This window comes from Pseudorca crassidens, chromosome 1 (assembly GCF_039906515.1).
Source record: "Pseudorca crassidens isolate mPseCra1 chromosome 1, mPseCra1.hap1, whole genome shotgun sequence".
Classification (NCBI taxonomy): Eukaryota; Metazoa; Chordata; class Mammalia; order Artiodactyla; family Delphinidae; genus Pseudorca; species Pseudorca crassidens.
Genome location: NC_090296.1, coordinates 34716650 through 34738567, shown reverse-complemented (window position 1 = coordinate 34738567; position 21918 = coordinate 34716650). Strand labels below are relative to the sequence as shown.

The following is a 21918-nucleotide window of genomic DNA, read 5'->3' as shown; positions in this document are numbered from 1 at the left end:
TATATTATACTGCTAGGGACTTATCCTATAGATATACTCACACAAGTATGCACAGACATACGTACAAGGTCGTTTACTGTAGCATTATTTATAATAGTAAAAAACTGGAAACAATTTAAATGCCCACAAAAGGGTACATATGACAATGGACTACTAAGCAGCCTTTAAAATAAGTGAAGAGAAGTGAGTTCTCAATATAGAGTATGATATGTTTGCATATGTAAGAGGATATAAATGAAAAAAGAAAGTTGCAGTTCTCTCTATGTAGTATGATGCATCTGTATATCTAAAATGATACACATGCTTGTATTTCATGGAGAATTTTTGGAAGAAAACTATTAGCAAGGGTTACTTTGGGGGAGTGGGATTAGGATAATCTTAGATCACTTTTGTTTGTACCTCATCTTAAAGAATTGCTTTAAGATACTTTAAGATCTTATCTTTATCATTAGTGTTAAGGTACTTTATGAACTGCTTTATCTTGAAGAATATTAGACAAGTGGCACTATACCATTTGCCGCTTGTGGGAAGGAGGCATGGAGAGAGTTCTTCAGATTACCTGCCCGGCTCCTTCTTGTCCGACGACCCCGGCGGAGACTGGGGTGCCATGTGGCGATGGGCCGGTATCTTCGGGAGGGTTGCTCCTCTGAAACAGCAAACCCAGTGGGTCATACGGGAAGGTGATCAATTTTTTTTTCAATTCAAGTATTGTTGCTGTACAATATTATATGTTACAGGTGTACAATATCGCGATTCACAATTCTTAAAGGCTATACTCCATTTATAGTCATAAAATATTGGCTGTACTCCCTGCGTTGTACAATATATCCTTGTAGCTTATTTTATATCTAATAGTTTGTACCTCTTACTCCCCTACTCCTATGTTGCCCCTCCCCCTTCTGAAAGTGATCAGTTTTGATTTGACCCACCTCCTGGGGTAACAGGTAGGGGAAGATCTGGACTGGCCTGTGCGACACTGAGCGGTACCCCAGAGTTCTGACACAAGTGGCCATGGTGATATGCCCTGAACTAGTGTGCCTCCATGCACTCCTAGCTGTCCCACATTCCCGAGACTTTTCTCCCTCCTCCCTTTCTGTTATCTCCTCTCACCTGAGCCCTGGTTGCTGGTCACCACCTTGTACCTCCACTGGGCCTCAGAGAGAACCTTGGAGAACTGGTGCAGGCGGCTCTGCAGTCCGTCTCTGCTGCTGCTGCCCAGGCCACTCTGGCCTTCAAGCAGCTTTGGCTTCTCGGGGGAGCTGCGGCTGCTTAGCTCATCCAGCTGCTCCTGCAGCAGCCTGAGGAAGGCCCCTATTACATATTCATCAGCCAGGAACCCACTGATACCGCTAGTAAAGTGCTTTAGGTCCAAAAAGCTGTGCCTGTGAGGCTCTGGGCAACTGTCTTTTGGCTGTGCCTTCAGAGAGCTTGGAACTGTGGAGGCCAGGCTCCTGGAGGCCCCCAGGGAACCCTGTTCTGACCTCCTCTCAGGCTGTGCTATGTGCTGAGGGCTCTCTGACGGGGACCTCAAACCCAACGGGCCCTTCCCCTCAGCGTCATCATCCTTAGCGTAGTCCTCGGGCAGGTGAGGCTCTGGGTGAAGATCAGCAGAGGTGATAAGGAGCAATGAGAAGATGTTTTCTAGAAGTTCCAGGCACAGAGAGTCAGGAATACTGCAAAGATACTGTTGACACCTGGCCAGGTATGTTGAAAAGAGATCTGAAGCACCTGAAGAAGCATGTATAAAAGAAGAGGCCAGAGAAAGAGAAGAGAGAAAATGCAAACATTAGAAACAGTACTTGCCAGACTGAAACATTCTCCCAAGTTTAACTCATTTCTTTCTTTGTAGTGACTCAGGGAACCGTGGTTACAGTCAGAAGACTAAGAGGCTATTGAGCCATGTCTTTTCATGATTTGTAGAAAGATTTTGTTCCCTTAACTAAAAGTACAGTTCAGTGAACACTCATTATTTTGTTTCTGCTTTTTAAAATTACATTACTCCTTATCTCTGAGAAGCACTCCATATTTCAGTTCCTAGAAGGAAGGCAGCCTGGAGACTCCTTATTCCTCAATTCCTGTTTGCACTCATTGTTTTACTACAGGTGATCACAGCCTACCCAGATCTCTTAAAATGACCATGCTCAGAGATGAAGGTCTATTCCAAAGCTGCAAGGGAGAGATACTTGACCACCAGTCACAGAAAGCAAGGTAAGGAGTTATAAGTTTTTAAGAAAAATGAGAGCTAATAGGACAGAAGGTTCTTTCAAACTGTAGGCTGTAACCTCTGACACTGACTTGGACGGCTGCATTTGAAAAAACGAAATAAAGCAGAAAAATAATCAGGAGTGTGCTCTGTTTGGAAGGGTAAGTAATGTTTCTTAAAACTTATTTCAGTTTACGCATCACATACACACATATACACATACACATGAAAGCACAAATTATATACCTAGGTACAAACTGGAGTGACGTGAAATGCTATCTACTGTGGACTGGAGTAAAAAAAAGAAGCATTTGGAAAACACTGTACTAGGTGCTCAGGCTCTGTTAGAACTTATGCAGATCACTTGCTTTCTCTATGTCCCTTTGATTCACAGAGGCTGAAAAATTATTCGTGGGCATAATAAAACCAAGGCCACCTCCCAGCCCTGGTGGCAAAGGGTTCCCACGCAAAGAACCTGCTGGGACAGGTTGTTCCCAGCTCCCGCCAGGGAAGGGGTGGGGGGCGGCGCTGCACCTGGGGAGGAGAGAGAATCGTTCACTGGTTCTGCAGCCACGGCCAGGTCCTCAGAGGGACCGTCTTTGCATTCCTGGCACTGGGAGTGCCGGTGTGAGTTCACACAGAGGGCATAGATGGCATACTTCATGGCACAGAAGCTCCGGTAGAGTGTCAGGTTCTGACACCGGCTCAGGTGCGCAGGGACCGTGGCGTCAGTTGGATCTGAATTATAGAGAGAAACAGGCAGAACTTCAGAGATGCTTTTTTTTTTTTTTTAATTTATGTTATTTTTGGCTGCATTGGGTCTTTGTTGCTGTGCGCAGGCTTTCTCTAGTTGCTGTGAGTGGGGGCCACTCCTTGTCGCAATGCACGGGCTTCTCATTGCGGTGGATTCTCTTGTTGTGGAGCATGGGCTCTAGGCGCGCAGGCTCAGTAGTTGTGGCTCGCGGGCTTTAGAGCGCAGGCTCAGTAGTTGTGGTGCACGGGCTTAGTTGCTCCACGGCATGTGAGATCTTCCCGGACCAGGGCTCGAACCCGTGTCCCCTGCATTGGCAGGCAGATTCTTAACCACTGCGCCACCAGGGAAGTCCCAGAGATGCTTCTTTCACGCAGGGGCTGCATGTATGGCTGAAGCAAAGAGATGCCACACTGCTAATCCCCTAGGTGTTCTCACCCTCTCTCCTTTCTGGCAGTGTGATGTGTGTCCCTTCCAGGCCTTTTTTTCTATTCAACAACTTTCAGTCTCTCGGTTGCCTTTTCCCCACCAACCTCCCCTCTACATGTCTGTTCAACCTAGGCCTCATAGCTATTTAACAAATCTTTCCCTTACATTTCTTAAAATACTTGCTTTTCCTTTTTTAAAAAAATAAAACTTGAAGTACATGTTTGGTCTACCTTTCGAATGCCACATTACCCAAGAGACAGGCTTAAAATGTGTTTAGATTGAGAAATAAGAGAGCAAAGGTAACACGGTGTTTAAAAAAAAAAAAAACTTGATATTTTTAGGAAAGCCCTGAAGCAGACATCATGAGAAAAAACATAAACGCTGTTGAGATTCCGTACATTTGTTTAATAATTTATAATTTTTCATTAAAAATTTGTTTTGAATTTAGGAGGGAGGAAGGTTACCATCTTTACAGAATCTCTAAACATCTTAATCTACCCCTAATTCTTATCATAGCAAAAGTATAACCTGTTCAAAGAAAAAACATTAAATGTAATAAAGCAAAAAGAAGAAAAAAATACCACCCATAAGCCTACCAGCTAAACACAACCACTGCTACATTCTGGTTTAACCCCTTTAATAGTTTTGTGTACATGTGTATGTGTTTGAGTGTAACATTTTATATACTATTTAATTTTCCTACTTCTTAAAAATCCTTTAGAGCATAAGCATTTGATTATGTTTCTTTACAAACTAAATCTCTGCTGGATGCATATAGCTCTACTGAATGAATCCCTGTCTAGGCATATTCCTCAAGGGCAGGACATTGGAATAGTTAGGGATGTTTTGCTACTACAATGCTGCAACAAGCCCCTTTAGGTATAGGTTTCCTAGTGATTACTTCTTAGAAGCTTGGCCTTGCCAAGGTCAGGGTAATAAGCAGAACAAAGTCAATATTGTTCTATGGTCTTGACCTCTTCATGGCATTGTTGCCCAGAGCCAGGACTTGCAAGCTCGCTGAGAGGGAGTGGCTCCTTACATTTTTGCCCCAGATGCCTCTCTTGCCTCACCCTAGTCCAAGCTCTATTATCACTCCTCTTTTGCCTTTTCCAAGTTCGAGTTCTAAGTGTGTTCTGGTGGGTCACCAGGGATAGATTTCAAACACTTCTTCGGAAGCCTTTTGTACTCGTATGTAGAAAACAGAGAGTTCCAGTTTCTTTAGGAAATCTGCTAAACAAGTTGTCTACCTTTCCAAAAAATATACAATGTAGTAACACTAGTTTTACAATTAGTGGTAGGTCCTTTAAAAAAGTAAATCAAAGCAATATCTAGGCTGACAGACATCTACTGCCATATGAGAATGTTTGTTTCTCTCAAAAGTAAGGTCCCCGGCCTGTGTAGTAGGTTGTGACCACACCATCATATGATTTTTGAGAGCAAAAAAGAGTGCTTGTTTAATGGGGACTTGAATTTTAAGCAAAGATCTAAGGTTAAAACAAGGCTTTGTGGGCTTCCCTGGTGGCGCAGTGGTTGAGAGTATGCCTGCCGATGCAGGGGACACGGGTTCATGCCCCGGTCTGGGAAGATCCCACATGCTGCGGAGCGGCTGGGCCCGTGAGCCATATGGCCGCTGAGCCTGCGCGTCCGGAGCCTGTGCTCCACAGCGGGAGAGGCCACAACAGTGAGAGGCCCGCGTACCACAAAAAAACCCAAAAAAACAAGGCTTTGTTACTGTTTCAGGCAAGTCTTTCTTCTAAAAGAAAAACTCTAAAAAAAAACTCAAAACAAGAATCTTCTAGAAGAAAGACTCTTTACCTGTTCAATAGACTATGAAGAAGATATGGGAGGGAAGGAAGGCACAAAATGTGCTGTAAGAAAGCTTATGAAGCATGGAGAGACTCACCAAGAATTTGCATAAATACTGCCAGTGACGATGCTGTGAGTTCAGAGGGCAGCTCCTAATTCTGTTCCAGTGAAATGAGGGTATGCTCATGGCTCCTGAGCTGGATCCATGAGGACAAATGTTCCTATGGAATTGTTCTCATAGGATACCCTAGGCCTCATCAAGAAAGGGGAAGATGTCCCTACATCTTGTCATCTGATTGTGGCAAACAGCACTAATTTAGAGGGTACCTGCTGGACCACCCATCTTGATAGATCCCAGCAATCACATCTAGATAAATCTTGTGCTGTAAGAAACATCTGCAAGATTGTCCTAAGAGGGAACCTTGCCCAGGTCACTCCATCGCCAACTCACCATGCTCTTGCTGGGGGTCCTTGGCTGGCACCTTCTGTAGGAGCTTGAGGACATCTTCCTCCCTGAGGGCTGGAAGGTTTGTAAGGTGATGGAGAGAGTAGAGCACTGAGTGGCTTTCTCCACCATGTAAGTGACACAAGAGATCTCTCTTTGGTATGGGGTTGCTGAAAGGGAAAGTTGGGAGGATGGAAGGGGAGGCAGTTTATATAATTGCTTTGAGAAAGACCAGTCTCCATTCCCTCTTATTCTTTCTCTCTGGCCTGTAACACCACAGGTTTCACTTCCCCAAACACTAAATTTCAGTTGGTCTATGATAGAGGATAGCATTTATTTACCCCCAGGGAAGGACATTCATCAAGCTGGCTTTACTTGTCTAGTAAGGACCTAGGAAGGGCCTCTGTGCTCAGCAGGGTCTAGAAAGGGCCCACAGATTAAGCTTCCTAATTTCTGTAATTTTCCTAGCTGAGAGCTGACACAAGCTTCTCTGCTTTTCTTTGAGTCAGGGCCCCTTGCTACTTCCCGCAGTGGCCTACTCGACTTCAGAAGTGCTGGTGAGGTGGGTGAAGAACAAAATAAGAACCCAGATCCAGGGAAGACCCAAGGCTAAGTTATCAGGAAAACACAGGGCCGCGCACACATTTCAAGAGGCAGTTGTTGAATAAAAATGTGATCTGAGATAACACGTGGCTAAGAATGTGGACCACACTCACTAGCTGTGTGACTTTGGGCATGTTATTTAACACCTCTGGGCTTCAGGTGCCCCACCTTTAAAATGAGGATAATATTGGTGTTTACCTCACAGGATTATTGTCAAGCTTAAGTGAAATCATCACGTAAAGGGCTTAGAGCAATGCCTGCTGTATAGTAAGTGCTCAGGAGATGTGAGGTTTTGTTCTTGTGATCACTGTCATCCTTAAATTATCCTCTAGTTAAGACCTTATGGCTGTGGTGAAGATAATCACTACTTATGCTTCTTTCCTGGTTTAATAGTTGGAACAATTATTTGTTGCTGGTCAACACTGTCAACTTAAACCATTTACAGGGAAGATGTCTTGAAATGGCCACACGTGCAGAGCATGGGTCAAGTGTGCCCAGTGGTGGGAAGAGGGCTGGCTGTGCAGGGCCATACCTGCTCTGCTGCACACACCACTCCAGGACCTCCAGGTGAGCCCACAGCCCATCACAGGCATCCCTGAGGAGCTTATCACAGCCTTGGTCCTGTGTTGATACAGGAGAAGAAAGAGACGCTGACTCAGGCACCTGGGTTCAGAGATGTGACCGATTTCAGGACCCTGCATTCTGCCTCAGCCCGAAGTGCCACCACACTCATTTCCAGAGATGCTTGGGCTTCAGAGTGAGAGTTACCTGGGTCCTGTGGAGTGTCTGGAGCAGCCTCTGGGCTGACGCTAGGCTCTGGCAGTGTGTCCAGCCCAGGAGCACGAGCAGTCGACTGAGCGGGCTGAATTCTCTATCTAGCAGGCAGCCAAGACTTGGGAAGTCTTCCTCCTTCAACAGGGTGAGTGCTGTCACCTGGAAGCCAAAGGAGGCTGCTAGAGGCAGCTCTGGGGACTTGCTGCTAATCAGGGTAAGAAGCTTTTCAGTATAGAAGGGAGGTTTCTGACAATGACAGAAGTGGCCAGTTGAATACAAAGTGTTTAGGAAAACACAAGACTGTAAGCTCCTAGAAGGCAGGGATTGACTTCTGTTGTACCCCCAGATCCTAGCATAGTACATAGTACATAGAATGAGGTTAATAAATAGCTGTTGAAGAACTTTCCTGGTGGTCCAGTGGTAAAGAATCCCCCTTCCAATGCGGGGGATGTGAGTTCCATCCCTGGTCGGGGAACTAAGATCCCACATGCCGTGGGGCAACTAAGCCCATGCGCCACAACTATGAGCTCGTGTGCCTCAACTAGAGAGCCTGCGTGCCACAACTACAGAGCCCACGTGCCCTGGAGCCCGCACACCACAACTAGAGAGAGAAAACCTGCACGCCACAGCTAGAGAGAAGCCTGTGCGCTGCGACGAAGAACCTGTGTCGCAACGAAAGATCCTACGTGCCGCAACTAAGACCTGACACAGCCAAAAAAAAAAAAATACAATAAATAAATATTAAAAAAAATAGCTGTTGAATTAAACTAAAGTTCAGTTGCAATCTGGAAAGAGAAGGTTAGAGTAATTAGAGTCCCCTGTCAGCTAGGCAACATATCGCTGCCACTGTCTTTTCTTCCTTGCACCCTCCGGAAAGCTTACATGTATCCAACATTTCAGTGCCTGCCCAAGGACTGACACAAAATGCTGGTAGTTCTAATTATGAATGATACTGGTTCTCAGAGCCTTCTGGAACTGTGGGATGGACACAAACTAGATGACTCACTGCTAATTAAACTGCTTTGTGTTGGATAAATGAGTGCGAGAGAAAGGAGGAGTGAAGAAGCCTGGAGAGAGTCCCTGGGTACTTGAGTGGTGAAGCACTGAGTTTGACTTACCAGGATCTGCTCGAGGAAGTGCTTGCTGTTGCTCAGGCAGTAGAAATAGGCCAATTTCCAAGCCTGAGCTGGGTCAGGATTGGAGAACAAGGCTAGCATTGCCCGCTCAGGATCTAGATGAGCCAGTGAGACTGAAAATCAAACCAGATGGGGTTACTGGGGAACTGGACTCTTCTTTCCTAAGGTAAAGCCCATTTGAAAAACCAATTGATATGAGAGTTCACTCTTTTAAAAAGTTAAACCAGGTTTTCTATACTTCTCTCTTAAAGACTCTTTACTCTCTCAGTAGTTTCTGAAAAGTTCTTTTCTGCTATGACTATTACTTTATTTTTTTCTCCATCACTCTTTCTTAAGCTATGAAAGCTGTGCTTTCACAGAACATCTTGCCCATTTTTGCTTAGCTTCTCCCATTAGGTTTCCTGAACAACATGGAAGGGAGCAGGCTAGAGGGAGTCAGAGGGGCTGGGCAGAGTGGAATGAGAGAAGCAGTGCAGGGAACACACCTTTTCCCGAGGGTGTGGTCGTCGGTGGCTTTTCTGGGGCCTTCTCTGCATAGGTGTGGCCATACAGGGACACCAGGCCCCGCCCGGCCTCGTGCAGCAGGCAGCCAAGCAGCCGCTCCTCCTGCAGGGGACTCCCCTCTGCCCTGCTGGCCTCCAGCAGTTCCTCACACAGGAGACGCAGCTCAGCCCCGAGCGGCTCTGCAGGGCAGCGCAGAGTCCGCAGGGCTCCGTAGATGGCATCGACTGCCCCTGGGTGCCCGGTGGCAGGACCCCGCAAAGCTCGCAGTGCCTTTCGAATGAGGTCCACCAGCGCCTTCTGCAGGAACCAGCCTTGGAGGCCCGTGTCATCTTCCTCCCCAAGCAGGAGCTCCAGCAGGGCCTGCGCAGGCTGAGGGGCCTCCCGCAGAAGATCCCAGAGCAGAGAGACAGCTTCTGAGCTGAGCCAAGGGGGCCAGCTCTCTTGCCTCTGATTTCCATCAAGCACAGAGTCTGCCGCATCTTGTGCTAAGACCGTGTACAGCTCCTAAATAGGGGATGAAGAGAGGGATGGGTGCTATGTCCAGAATGTTATAACTTACACGCCTTCATGTTTTCCTCTTTTCAGTGTATATATATGCATGTGTGTATATACAACAGTAGCAATAGCAGATACTTCTGTAGTAGTTACTATGTGCCAGGTCCTTTACACAGAAAAATTAAATTAATACTTACAACCGCCTTAGGAAGAAGACACTACTATTATCCTCGTTTTGAACGTGTCCTCAAATCAGGGGGTTGAGGCAAAGAGAGATTTGCCCAAGGCCTCCATGCTCAAGCTAGTCGCCCCCACCCCCATTGCCTCCGAAACGTGCACTGTCAATCTAAATCAGGGACTGCAAACTCATAGACCAGGTAACAGATGGGAATAAGACACTGTGCCCAGCTCAAGGCATTTAAATTCAACTTTTAAAAGAACACTACAGACCAGTTTTTAACCCCTGATCTAAATCCCAACCAAGATTTTGGATACAGAATGTAGTAACACTAGTTTTACAATTAGTGGTAGGTCCTTTAAAAAAGTAAATCATTCTTCATCCTTCCCTAAAACCTTCCCCAGTACCTCCAACTCACACAACTCTCCCTCTTTATTGGGCTTTCAATGTTCTTAAAATTAGTACCATATGGCTTAGTACCTAATTGTGCCATGTGTGTATTTCCTTCCTCCCCAGCTAGATTGCAAGCCTTTAAAAGGCAAGATCTCTGTAGCCTATAATTTGTTTGGTAGGTTATTTCCCACACTTCAGCACCATTTCTGTGGGTGGTACTCAGGGATACCTGTTCAGTAACCACCTCCAAGATGGTCACAGGACCATGAGTCCTTGACCTAATACAAGTGAAAGTCCCTACCTTAAATCCTATTGTGAATATATCTTCAGTTAGCTGGTGGCTGGGTCATGAAGAAAATAAGTATTGAACCTCAGAGCATCCCTCAAGCACTTAAGTATAGATCTAGTTAAGATTTTGAATCTGCTCCCAGAAGGCGGTTGTAAGGATTAGCTATAACACATTCAGTGCACCTGTTACAGAAAAGGTATTCAGCAAATACATACTAGTTCCTTTCTCCCTTTATATTCCCTGCCACATTCTGGTGAAAAATTTAAACATCTAGTTTAAAACCAAGTTAGGTATTCCTTTCACATGAAATAAAAAAAAAAATTAATCCTCAGCTATGATTAGTACTTCTGGCCAAGCTACCTCTAAGAATTCTACAATCAGATAAGTTTCCCCTATCTCTAAATTCCCCTCAAGGGGCCTCCACCTAGCCTGGTCTTGCCTGAGAACAGAGAACTGCCAACATCTTGGGGACCTGTTTCTGCCGGATCCCTGAAAGCTGAATTTGTTGAGTGACTGAAAACCTGGGCAGACAGATCCAGGGCCCTCTCTCACCTTGAGGATGTCCTCTGGGATGTCACCTGGGAGGTCTTCTGACAATAAAAGAAACTCAAGTTTTCTCCGGAAGCCAGCTGGAAGTAACTTCTAGAAGAATCATAAGAAGGAAGCATAGATATTAAGCATGTGCTTTAGCTGACAATTATAAATAAATACTTCTTTCTGGTTCATCTTATTTCTGCTGTTTTCTCTAAGATAAAGTACTTCTGACCATTAAATTCCTGGGTATGTCTTCAGACACTTTTCTTTATAAACGGAAACAGCTAAACCGAACACATTCTCCTCTTAAATACTAACACTTAAATCCCACACTGTTTAGCCTCAAATGCCAAGGCTTGTTTATTTCATGTGATTTTTTGCCTCTAACTTGAAGTCCTCCAAGACTCTCCCTTGCAGTGTCCAAAACACCCAGTTATGGGTAAGCTGGGATGGAATGGCCCACATGATCCTCTTTTGGCCTAAACCCATTTTTGGTATTCATTTTTAGTTGGAAAATAAAAGTAAAGGGGGAGAGATCTAATGTTTATGAAACACTTATTATGTGCCAGGTACTATGTGCCGTATTTTCATGTGTTTTTAAAATCTCATTATATCGCTAAATCAAACAAAACTATGGCATCAGGATGTTTTTAAAAATAATCTTCAGTAGTGATGAAATGGTTAGGAAGTATTTTCTAATCATTTCAAGCATGAAAAGGAAAAAGTGACCCCATTGTTTGTTAATGAGACAGGACATCAGAGACTAATGTATAAAGGAAGAGAAAGCCTCTGACTCTTCCTGCACCTGCTTGTTTCACAATAACTTCCCCTCACCTGGTCCTTAAAACTAAAATGATAGTCCCCCTTTCTCCAGACACAAATACAAATGAGATGAAAGTCTGGGACTAATTCTGACAGGCACTCTTTTAAATTAGAGACACCTGTAAATCATGCCATCTGAATGCTTATATAATGCTAATGATTGGAAGGTGTAGAGAAAATTCATTCTGGCAAGCTGAAAGTTAGTGATTCTATCAAGGACTAAGAGGAAGGAATAGATAAGCCCAGACAGCAGGCCCTTAATAAAAGAACTGGTTAAGATTTTAGGACTTTCATTAAAATCCTGAAGACTGACTAGCTTGTATCTTTTTTTTTACTGGTGAAATTACTTTATGCATATGCAGGGTCATAGACAACTAACATTCCTAAACCAGGCAAGAATTTGCCCAATGTTTCTAAGCACAGATTTTCTTACTATAAAAGCAAGGCATGTTCAATGCAGAAAAAGCAGAGAATACAAACACGCAAATGAAAACACACATACACAACACCCCCCCCAAATCTTTCCACTGAAGGAGAACTATAGTTACAACTGTGTTCGAAGGGTATTCAGACCATTTTCTACATATGCATATATGCATGCATAACAAACATACTGTTTTCTAAATTTCTTTTTCTTCACATAGTAGAATATAAACATCCTCCCATGTCACTGTAAATTCATTTACCACGTAATTTTAATAGTGCCAGGGTATTTTACAAGTAGATTAATCAGTCTTGAATTGTGGACATGGGAGTTGTTTCTATTTTTCCCTTATTAGAAGCAGCATGCTGTGAACATCATGCTGTTCACGTGATAAAAGATAAAAGGGCAGAAGGCAAAAATGGATGAAGGAAAGGGAAAATGGAATCAGTTTCAACGAATAATTCAAAAGGAGCTTTTGGCAGCAGGTGGGAGACTGTAGCAGGAGCAGCCAGCAAGCCCCTAAAAGATGAAGTCCAGTTCTGGCTTTGTAGAACTACCTCAGGAACACATTTGAAGTCTTGGTCCTTGTATTAAGTTTTAAAACTCTCTGAGGTCCTTGTATAAAGTTTAAAACATTCCCACGACTGTTTAAATAACTGAGGTACTGGAGCTTTAAGGACCAAATGATCTTCAATTCTGGAAAAAACAACTCTTAGTCTGTGAAAAGGAACCAGGGAAGTGAAATCCACCTCCTGATCTGGTTGACCAACTGTCCAGAAATTTAACAACCACCAATCAGCCATAAAGTAAACAAATACCCTCTGCTGAGGCAAAAGTTCACCTGGCTTGACAAATTCCATGTTTGTACTGAAAAGCTCCTTAGTCAGTAACAATAACATTTGTTATTTTTTTTCTTTTCTCTTCGAAGATACTATTGAATATTTTAGCTGAAGATGTCTCTTTTAGATCTGAAACTACAGCCAACTCTTAAACAACCTGGGGTTGATTATTTTTCAGTTTTGCTTCTTTTCCTTCCCTCTCCTGTTGATCTTTTTGTCATTTCTCTTTGCTAGACCATTACCAAAAGCCTGGATAATAAATACATTTAGATTAGTAACTTCTGGTGCTTTTTGACAGCTATGTGAAGAAGGGTAAGTGTCAGGCCAAAGCAGAACTAAAGACAAAATTCATTCTGATGACTGAGAAATTAAGAAGAAAATTAGGCTAAATTATAGACATTTACAAAATAGAATTTATGGTTTCTTGTGGCTTACCTGGCGGCGCAGTGGTTAAGAAGCTGCCTGCCAACGCAGGGGGCATGGATTCGAGCCCTGGTCTGGGAAGATCCCACATGCAATGAAGCAACTAAGCCCGTGTGCCACAACTATTGAGCCTGCACTCTAGAGCCTGCGAGCCACAACTATTGAGCCCACATGCCACAACTACTGAAGCCTGCTTGCCTAGAGCCCATGTTCTGCAACAAGAGAAGCCACCACAGTGAGAAGCCTACGCACCACAACGAAGAGTAGCCCCCGCTCGCCGCAACTAGAGAAAGCCTGTGCACAGCAACAAAGACCCAACGCAGCCAAAAATAAATAAATAAAAATTTAAAAAAAGAATTTATGGTTTCTTAATTTTAAGTCTATGTAGGCTAAAAATATTGTTGAGGTGGAAAAAGCAGAGGACTGATGACTCGAAGGCAGAAGACATTGGTTCCAGCTCCAATTTTGCCAACTAACTTTATGGTGTGACCCTGGGCAAGTCATTTATTTTCTGAGTCAGAGGTTCCTCACTTAAATCTTAAAGTCTCAGGTTTAATACAAAATTGCCGAGAATTTTTTTAATGGATATCAATTTCTGATAATTAACACATATTTCTAGAAGTGCTCTGAATGGTAATTTTTCTTAAAAAAATAAAAACCAAAAACCCTTCCTTACAAGTTTTCTTTCACTATTAATTTGCACACTTTGTTTTCATATCTGGTAACTTTTATTTCAATTCATGTGAGTTGTTAAATTATTAATTAATGACGTTTAAATCTATAAGATTTCACTGTACTGGACTAGTTAAAATAAGATTTTTGGATGAACAACTAAGTTTCAGTTCAGCCCATTCTCCCTTACTTGAGTATTATGAGGATTAGACTTTATTCACTATCTTGTCACTTTCACTGAGTTCTGCAAAGTTCTGTTTGGGCACAAGACTCACAACAGTATTTAACACAATAGTATCACCTCAGATGGTAGGTTAGTGAATTAATGCCAATGTAAGTTAGTGAATTAATAAATGAATTTAGGTAAAGAGACAGCAGTAAATACTTAAGCCATTCTCACTGTCAATACTGAGAAAGGAATATGACGAACCTCAAAATACAGGAAGTAACAGACAAAAGGGAAATTTCATAACTCCTTCCAAGTTCTTCTCAGTCTTGGCCTCGGGCGAAAATTTTAAATGTAAACCTACTTACCTTTTCCAGGGCCAACCATTTTTCCAGCACAAGAAGCCAGACCCAGGCTAATCTTTGAGGGTTGATATCCTGTCCACATCTGAGAAATGTAAAAAGAAAAAATTTCTAAACAAAGAGTTTCTACTGACCTTTTTTTCTCTTTTGTGATCCAAGATTTAGATTTCACTACTCAGTCTGTTTTAAACCTGAACTGGCAAGACACTGTCCTGAGAAATTTTTGAATGTATGTGACAGATCAATAAAATGAGAACCAGAACAGAACTAGCAGCTTTCATTAAAAAAAAAAAAAAGTCACAATTCTACCTCCACCTCCCTATCTAGTTTTTAAAACAAACTAATATTACACAGAAAGCCATAAGAGCAAAGCTATCTGAAATAGAAAACTTGAAATCTTGAAAACAGAATCAAATAGTCAAAGAATAAAGGAACTTTATAAAAATTTATTTTTAACTCTATGCCAGAAACAGGATTATAGGAATTCATAAGCCTTTCTTTGAAGTTAGTAATTTAAATTAGACAGCAATTGGCTAGAATCCAAATTTAAGGGAAAAAACAAAGGAAGAAAAGAATCATGTAAATCTCCATTCTATATGTGCTAATACAGTACTTTCTCATAAGTAAATGCCGGAGTAAGGAAAAGTGAGGGAGAGACTGAACGTTTAACTCCTATACCACTAATTGTTAATAGCACTGCCAGGAAGAACTTCATTCAAAATTCAGATAGAGAACATTGGTTGCCAGGGGACAAGGGGGGATCAATGTACAAAGACGTATTCCCAGGGAGCAAGGGAATTCTTTTGTGGTGATGAAATAGTTCTGTACCTTGATTATACTGGTAGTTATATGAGTCTAAGAATGGATAAAGATACACAGAACTACACACATAAAGGTGAATGCAGACTGGGACTTCCCTGGCAGGCCAGTGCTTGGGACTCTGCACTTCAAATGCAGCGGGGTGCGTGGGTTCGGCCCCTAATAGGATCCCGCATGCCCTGAGGTGCAGCCAAAAAAAAAAATGAATTCAGATTTAAAAAATGGTGAAAACTGAATAAGGGCTGTAGTCTAGTTAACAGTACCGGTGTCAACTTCTTGGTTTTGATATTTACTATAGTTATATAAGATGTCACAATTGGAGGAAGTTGGGGAAAGGGTACTCTTTGTATTGTTTTTGCACTTCTTGTGAGTCTATGCTTAATTATTTCAAAATAAAAAGCTTTAAGTGTATTCACTTCTGGTCCTTTGTTAAAGCTACAACAATATCTTCAATTTCACAAGCAAGAAGGGAGCAGGTTTGCTCTTTTGGGGGTAAAGAAAATGCTTTTCAACATAGTTGCACTATCTACTTTAATGATAATAAACAAGAAATGGTGGTTCCAGGCTTAAATACCGCTCCAGATGATAATTCAAAGCCAAACTGATAAAGTAATAAATAGGCATGTATTATAGAGGTAAATTTTCAGAACATGTGAAATACACTCTACCTTTGTTAACTCTTCAGAGGTGATTGAGTGAGGCACATGGACCAGAGCTCAAGTATAGGACCTTGTGTCTCCCGCTCTGTGACTGCCTGGCAGGACAGAGTTCCCTTACCTCAGCTGACTGGGACACATGACCAGCGCCTGAAGTATATCTTCCACCTTCTTTGGGATATCCCCTTGGGCCTCGTGTAGCTGAGGTACACAAGCCTGTGCCAACTCCCATTCTCCTCTCCGAAGGCATTCACAGAAAAATCCAAAGAGCTGCTTCTGAGAAGCAGTTTCCTCTTCTCCAAATGGATGATGCATTTTCCCAGCACAGAGTGCAGGGAGATAGAAAGAGATGAATTACTCAAAACACACTGTCAATTTTCTCACTCGTGGAGTACCTCCTATAAACAACACACACCCGAGTCAGAAGAAAAGGAAGGAACTATATTTAGACAAACTAGCCGTACTAGGAAAGGCGGGGCTTACTTTTCTAATTAACGTTGTAAATTTGATTTGACAGGTTACTGTCTCTTTTGGGAAGTTCCACATTTCCCCAAGGGGTGGATCTCATCTCTCTAGGCGCATCCAATATTTAACGAATATTAATCGTCATATTAGCCCGCGGCGCAGACCCGAAACTCCACTTCCGTATTTCCTCCTGAGCTTTCTGCCTAATCCGGCTCCAAATCCCCAGGTGGTCGCCTCTTTACGGATGAGAAATTCAGCAGGAACCTCCCTAGTTTGAGCCCTCTTTTAAGGCAGAGGATTGAAGATCAGGAGACGAATCTGTGTCAGAACTGGAGGGCAGTTGGGATTGGGGCTCAGGGACGCTCCCTACCGCGGTCGTGGAGAGCGCTCCCGCCTTCCCTGGGGCGCCTTACACTCACCTGCTCCCGGCGCCCAAATCAGCAAAGCTTCCAGCGCAGCCATGTTTGAGCTGAGTCAGGTGACAAATCCAGTTCAGAAGGTTGAGGGGGGAGAGGATGACGACTGACAGCAGCTACTCTAATTGGTCAATCGAGGAAATATGCAAATCAAGCGCCATATTTGTTTGGGTCACGTGATTCCACCTCCGCGTTAGAGGAAGCTAGGAAAGAGGTATCAGCTACCTGGTTTAGGACCACCGCCCACGGTTTTGACAGATCCTCCGCCCGTTAATTGAACTGTGTGCTAGGGCCTACTTTAGAAGCTGAATAAGATACGGTCCTTGTCCTCAAGGAGATCACAGTCTAGTGACAGGGTGCAGGTCAATAATTAGGATGCAGTGGGCTAAATTATAAGATAGAGGTATGCACGGGGAGATGGGAGCAAAGAATGAGCAAAAGCCTTTCTCAAATAGAATAATCTGAAACCGAGTCTTAAAGTAACAGTTTACTAGTTTGCTAATCACAGCTGCTTTTATACTGAACCTTCTGTTCGGTTTCCTTGGTGTTCTTCAACTATAGACTCTCACGTTTCCCCATTACATATTTTCGGTTTGAGCAATTTCATTCAGCATTTTCCAAACTATTTCACCACCAAAGTGTGGTGAAAAAAAGCAAAGCAAAACAAACCAAAAGCTCTCTTGCAAAACCTCTTCGATGATTGGTGGATTCTCATCTATTCCCAGAAAACTAACATGTCTCTCTGGTCCATTAATCAGTTTTTAAATGAAATGACAAAAGAAAGAAGAGAGAAAATTAGAAGCAAGTTTTTTCCTGGCTCATATTCTCCTTGCTGATGTTCCTCCACAGGATTTTGATAATCACTATATTGAGAAGTTGGGACTCGCAGACTTATTACAGAATGTGAACTACAATTCCCAGCAAGCAACGGAGCCGACCTGGGCCTGTGCCTACGTTTTATTGGATATTTCGCCAGGGTGACGACCCAACCAGAGCTTTGTTTGTTGCTTTGCGTCCCTTTCCGCGGGGAACTGTGTGAGGGGTAGGGGAAACTTTGAAAGTTGGATGCTGCAGACCCGGTACTGGAAAGTTTCATGTGGGGGGCGGTTTGGGGAATTGGGTGCGCTCATTATTTCCTGATCCCTTTCTGGGCCAGTGTTGTTGATATCGGGGGAGCGGAGAGTCACTCTTGGGTGCAGGGCACACCTCTTTAGGTCCATAAGGATCTTAATTTGAGCCCCGCCGCAGATCTGAGGCGTCTGGCTTTCCTTTGTGGGGGACGCTTGGAAGCTGCACCTTGTTGGGAAGAGTTATTGTTAGGGGCTTCTGGGGTGATGTTTTCGCTTCTTGATGTCCACCCGTCTTCCCACTTGTGGGCAGTTTGAGGTCTAGGCAGGGGAGCCCGTCATTAAGGGAAGTTTAGTGTCTGACCCTCTTCAGATGGTGTTGAAGAAGAGGTATTTAATAGCGTGGAATATGGAGTCAGAGCCCTGGGTTCGAATGCCTACTCCACCATGTGCTAGTTGTTAGACTTCGCTCAAGTTTTTCAACTCAATGCCTCAATATTAGTCTGTAAAATGGGGTAAAACATCTGAAGCTCTTGGAACAGTGGCACCTAATAAGGGCTCAAGAAATATTAGCTATTATTTGTTAATTCACAGTTTTCATTGACCATCTAACATGTGGATTTTTTTTTTCTTGATGAGGAGAGGATTCAGTTTCCAGGATTGAACATCTTCCCTCACACCCTCAGTTACGTGCTCGTGCACACACACGCAGAGCAAGAATTTACGGTTTCTGGTGGAAAAAACAAACATGCAAGACATAACAATACGTTAGGAAGATTATCGAACAAATGTGTACACAGTGTAATGAGAACATTGGAGAGGAAGAGCCTAAGTAGCGGGAAGTCTTTGTGGAGGAAAGTCAGGGAGGCAGGGAGGCATTTGTGTAACTTACCAACGTTACCGCCGGAAGGCAGGTCACGTGAGGCAACTAATGCTGTTTTCCTGAATGAATTGATCATAATCCCTAGCTTTGAGCACTACGGAGCCAGGCACCATCCACATCCTTTAACCTTCTCTGCATTCCTATGAAGTGGATATTTGAATGATGCTTGTATTTCAGATGAAGAAACTAAGATACTGGGAGGCAAGTGATTTTGCCAGAAAGGCCAGAATGTGGGCCTTGCAGTCTGATATATGAATGTGAGGGAAGTGAGGGACCAGTTTATGAAGAGGCTATAGGCCATCATAAGAAATGTGGAATTTATACTGTGGTCTCATGGTCCCATGGGTGGTTTTAAAGGATGAGAGTGACAGGATTGGAGCAAATTTTTAGGAGGCTACCTCTGACAGGATTGTGACTTGCAGGTCAGTTTGGTGCTTATTCCTCTCTGCTTCCACAGCACATATATATTCCAATGACAATACTTGCTGCATGACTGTAATTATTTGTGTATATATCTCTTTTCGTCTTTTACTGTGAGTTCCCAAAGGGGAGGAAATATACTTAGATGATTCTTGTGCCACAGAAGCGCAGCAGAGTGTGTGCTTAAGAAGCATCTGTGGAAGGAACAAATGAATATTTTTGTTTGTTTTCTTGTTTGTTTGTTTTGCGAGGCAGGGAGTGACCAGAGGCTGTATGCAATAGTCTAGGCAAGTGATAGGAGTGGTCCTACTAAGGCAGAGATAGCAGAGTTGGTCATTGTTAAAGTATTCCAGGTATTTTGGGGTTTACAATTCTCCTTTTTTTTCTTTTTTTTTTTTTTTTTTGCGGTACGTGGGCCTCTCACTGTTGTGGCCTCTCCCGTTGCGGAGCATAGGCTCCGGAAGCGCAGGCTCAGTGGCCATGGCTCACGGGCCCAGCCGCTTTGCGGCATGTGTGATCTTCCCGGACCAGGGCACCAACCCATGTCCCCTGCATCGGCAGGCGGACTCTCAACCACTGCGCCACCAGGGAAGCCCCAGTTCTCCTTTTTGATTGAATTTATCAGTCTAAATTGTGTCATTGCCCAGAGCTACCTGATCTGTGAAGACCCTAGGCAATGATACAGCAGATGTCACTTGGTAAACTTTCTTTTTGAGAGACAGAAACCAATACTGACAAATTCCCTTTGAGTGAAATGAGAGGGATGTATTTTATGTTTGTGGGAAGGATGTATGTGTGTGAGAGAGAGAAAGAAGGAGAGAGAGCGGGAGAGAGGAAGAGAGTGTTAATCTGATCCGAGAATATAGATGTTAAGTAGAAATTTGGGCCATGGTATTGGAAATAAATATCTACATTCTCAGTATATATTTTTGTTCCAAAATGTGACTCTTTTTCTGATAATTATATTGTTTTATCCCCTGGAACAATGAAGAGTTCCTATTTCTACTCTATTCAGAGGGTATTTTGCCATCTGAGTGAGATACACAGCTTCTCCTTTGCATGAGTTATTAAGGGAATCAGAGTGTTTCTATTCTAACTCTCTGAAGACAAATATATCATGAGCCTCATTTAGCCCTCACAGGGTTCAACCAGAAGAGTGAAATTTAATTGCATGTGGGGATGTGAGCAGCTAGTATAACGAAAAAACAATTTCAGTTTGTAAATAACACCTGAAATAATAAAATCTCATTTGATTCAGAAGGTTTGTTCTGATTCATAGAAAAAGGAGAGTTTAAATATGATTACAGACTTGTAGTACAGTATACTGGTTAAGAGGCTAGGCCTAAGAGTCAGACTTCCTGGTTCGAATTCTGGATCTACCATTTACTTTTTCTGGTAACAGTGGAATGGCTAACCTTTCCAGGGTTTAGTTTCTCATATGTAAAAATGAGATCAGTGATCAATCTTCCTTATAGGGCTGTTGAGAAGCTTGCTTTGGAACAGTGCCTGGTATACAGTAGGTGGTCAATAAATTTATTGTTACAGTGCAATGAAAGTAAAGACTTTCTGAGAGTGCTGTTTGGAAATATGTGTATTAATTACACATCCAAATAAAGTTTATAAATGCACTGAAAATCTTAAGATGCTATATAAATGTGAAACGGTGTTATTATATTTGTGTAATAAGTTTTAAAGAATTGTGTGAATTGCACATTCTTATATGGTTTTGTTTCTCTGTGTGAATGTTTGACAAACGGTTGTCTCCCCTGTTTAAAATATTTGGAAAGATTTTATTGCCTTCCTTTATTTTATCAGTAATATTTTAAATACCATACGTTTCATTTTGTATGTGGAGACGCTTGAAGGGTTTTTTATTTTGTAGAGTGTTTTGGATAGCCCATCTACTGTTGCTTATGCTATTTTCCAGCTCTTTTTCAAGGTTCTTCTTTATCTTGCTGCATCTGAAGGCATGGGTAGCAAGAAACTAAGACGAGTGGGTTTATCACAAGAGCTGTGTGACCGTCTGAACAGACATCAGATTGTTACCTGCCAGGTAAAATTTATTTAATTTTTTTCAGTGAGAAACTTGAAGTACAAATTAATCTTTTTTTTCCTTTTTCTTTTTTTAGATTTTTTCTTTTGATGGGGACCATTTCCAAAGTCTTTATTGAATTTGTTACAACATTGCTTCTGCTTTATGTCTTGGCCTCTTGGCCATGAGGCATGTGGGATCCTAGCTTCCTGACCAGGGATCGAACCCACACCCTCTGCATTGGAAGGCGAAGTCCTAACTACTGGACCGCCAGGGACGTCCCACAGATTAATATTGTGTACCTAAATAACTCTTAATTACACCTGAAATATGAACATTTAGGTTTATAAGAAAAGATAAATATGGTGCTTGCTAATTTTAAGTAACAAACCACTTAGCTTGTATTTCCAAATGTGATTTCATTTATCCAAATGCAAGATTTTTGCATTTTGGGTGGGGTTGGGTGGGGAGAATGCTCATAGCAGAAGGTGAAGTACACCTGTGCCATTTATTTGGGATTCTAGAGAAGTTTTGTCCTCATAAAAGAAATTTTGCAGTTACATGAGAAATATGACTCAAATGAGGAGATAGTATTCAAAATGGGTAATTTCTCTTGAAAGCAAGAAAAGTTAGTAGTTAGGATTATTTTCCTATTGATGGAGTGAGAGAAATATATAAGCAGATGTTGTATATTTAAGCAAAAGAGTAAAGCAAATCCCTCTTAGGAGGTTAAATAAGATTTAAGGTTTTCTGTTAGGATTTAATCCTTAATAAGACAGACTTTCAGAGTGTGCTGCAATATTTAAAAAATTGCTTTGTGTGTTAATGATGTCTCTGTTATGCATTTTATAATCCTCATGTTCGTACTTTGAAATACTCTTAAAAGTATGAAATTTAACATTTCATTCCGTA

At 42.5% G+C, this 21918-nt stretch overlaps 2 protein-coding genes across 10 annotated transcripts in view; one reads left to right on the top strand and one right to left on the bottom strand.

The window, feature by feature from the left end:
- The window catches only part of ZFYVE26 (zinc finger FYVE-type containing 26), a 62283-nt gene extending 45551 nt beyond the window's left edge, over nt 1-16732 (bottom strand). Inside the window, exons 1-12 of one of the 5 annotated variants that reach the window (XM_067732570.1) lie at nt 16608-16732; nt 15845-16121; nt 14255-14333; nt 10559-10648; nt 8633-9155; nt 8130-8260; nt 7006-7170; nt 6770-6900; nt 5641-5804; nt 2738-2941; nt 1111-1728; nt 512-646 (exon numbers count right to left, since the gene is read on the bottom strand). In XM_067732570.1, coding sequence (XP_067588671.1) covers nt 512-646; nt 1111-1728; nt 2738-2941; nt 5641-5804; nt 6770-6900; nt 7006-7170; nt 8130-8260; nt 8633-9155; nt 10559-10648; nt 14255-14333; nt 15845-16038 — 2434 coding nt within the window. In that variant the 5' untranslated portion in view covers nt 16039-16121; nt 16608-16732. Of the gene's footprint in view, nt 1-511; nt 647-1110; nt 1729-2737; nt 2942-5640; nt 5805-6769; nt 6901-7005; nt 7171-8129; nt 8261-8632; nt 9156-10558; nt 10649-14254; nt 14334-15844; nt 16122-16607 lie in introns of those variants that run through there. The other 4 variants (XM_067732588.1, XM_067732579.1, XM_067732596.1 and 1 more) reach the window with 4 other exon arrangements.
- Nucleotides 16733-17610: 878 nt separating this feature from the next.
- The window catches only part of RAD51B (RAD51 paralog B), a 692465-nt gene continuing 688157 nt past the window's right edge, over nt 17611-21918 (top strand). For all 5 annotated transcript variants that reach the window (XM_067732518.1, XM_067732498.1, XM_067732489.1 and 2 more), the window contains exons 1-2: nt 17611-17683; nt 20902-21027. In XM_067732518.1, the coding sequence (XP_067588619.1) occupies nt 20944-21027 (84 nt within the window). In that variant the 5' untranslated portion in view covers nt 17611-17683; nt 20902-20943. The remainder of the gene's footprint in view (nt 17684-20901; nt 21028-21918) is intronic.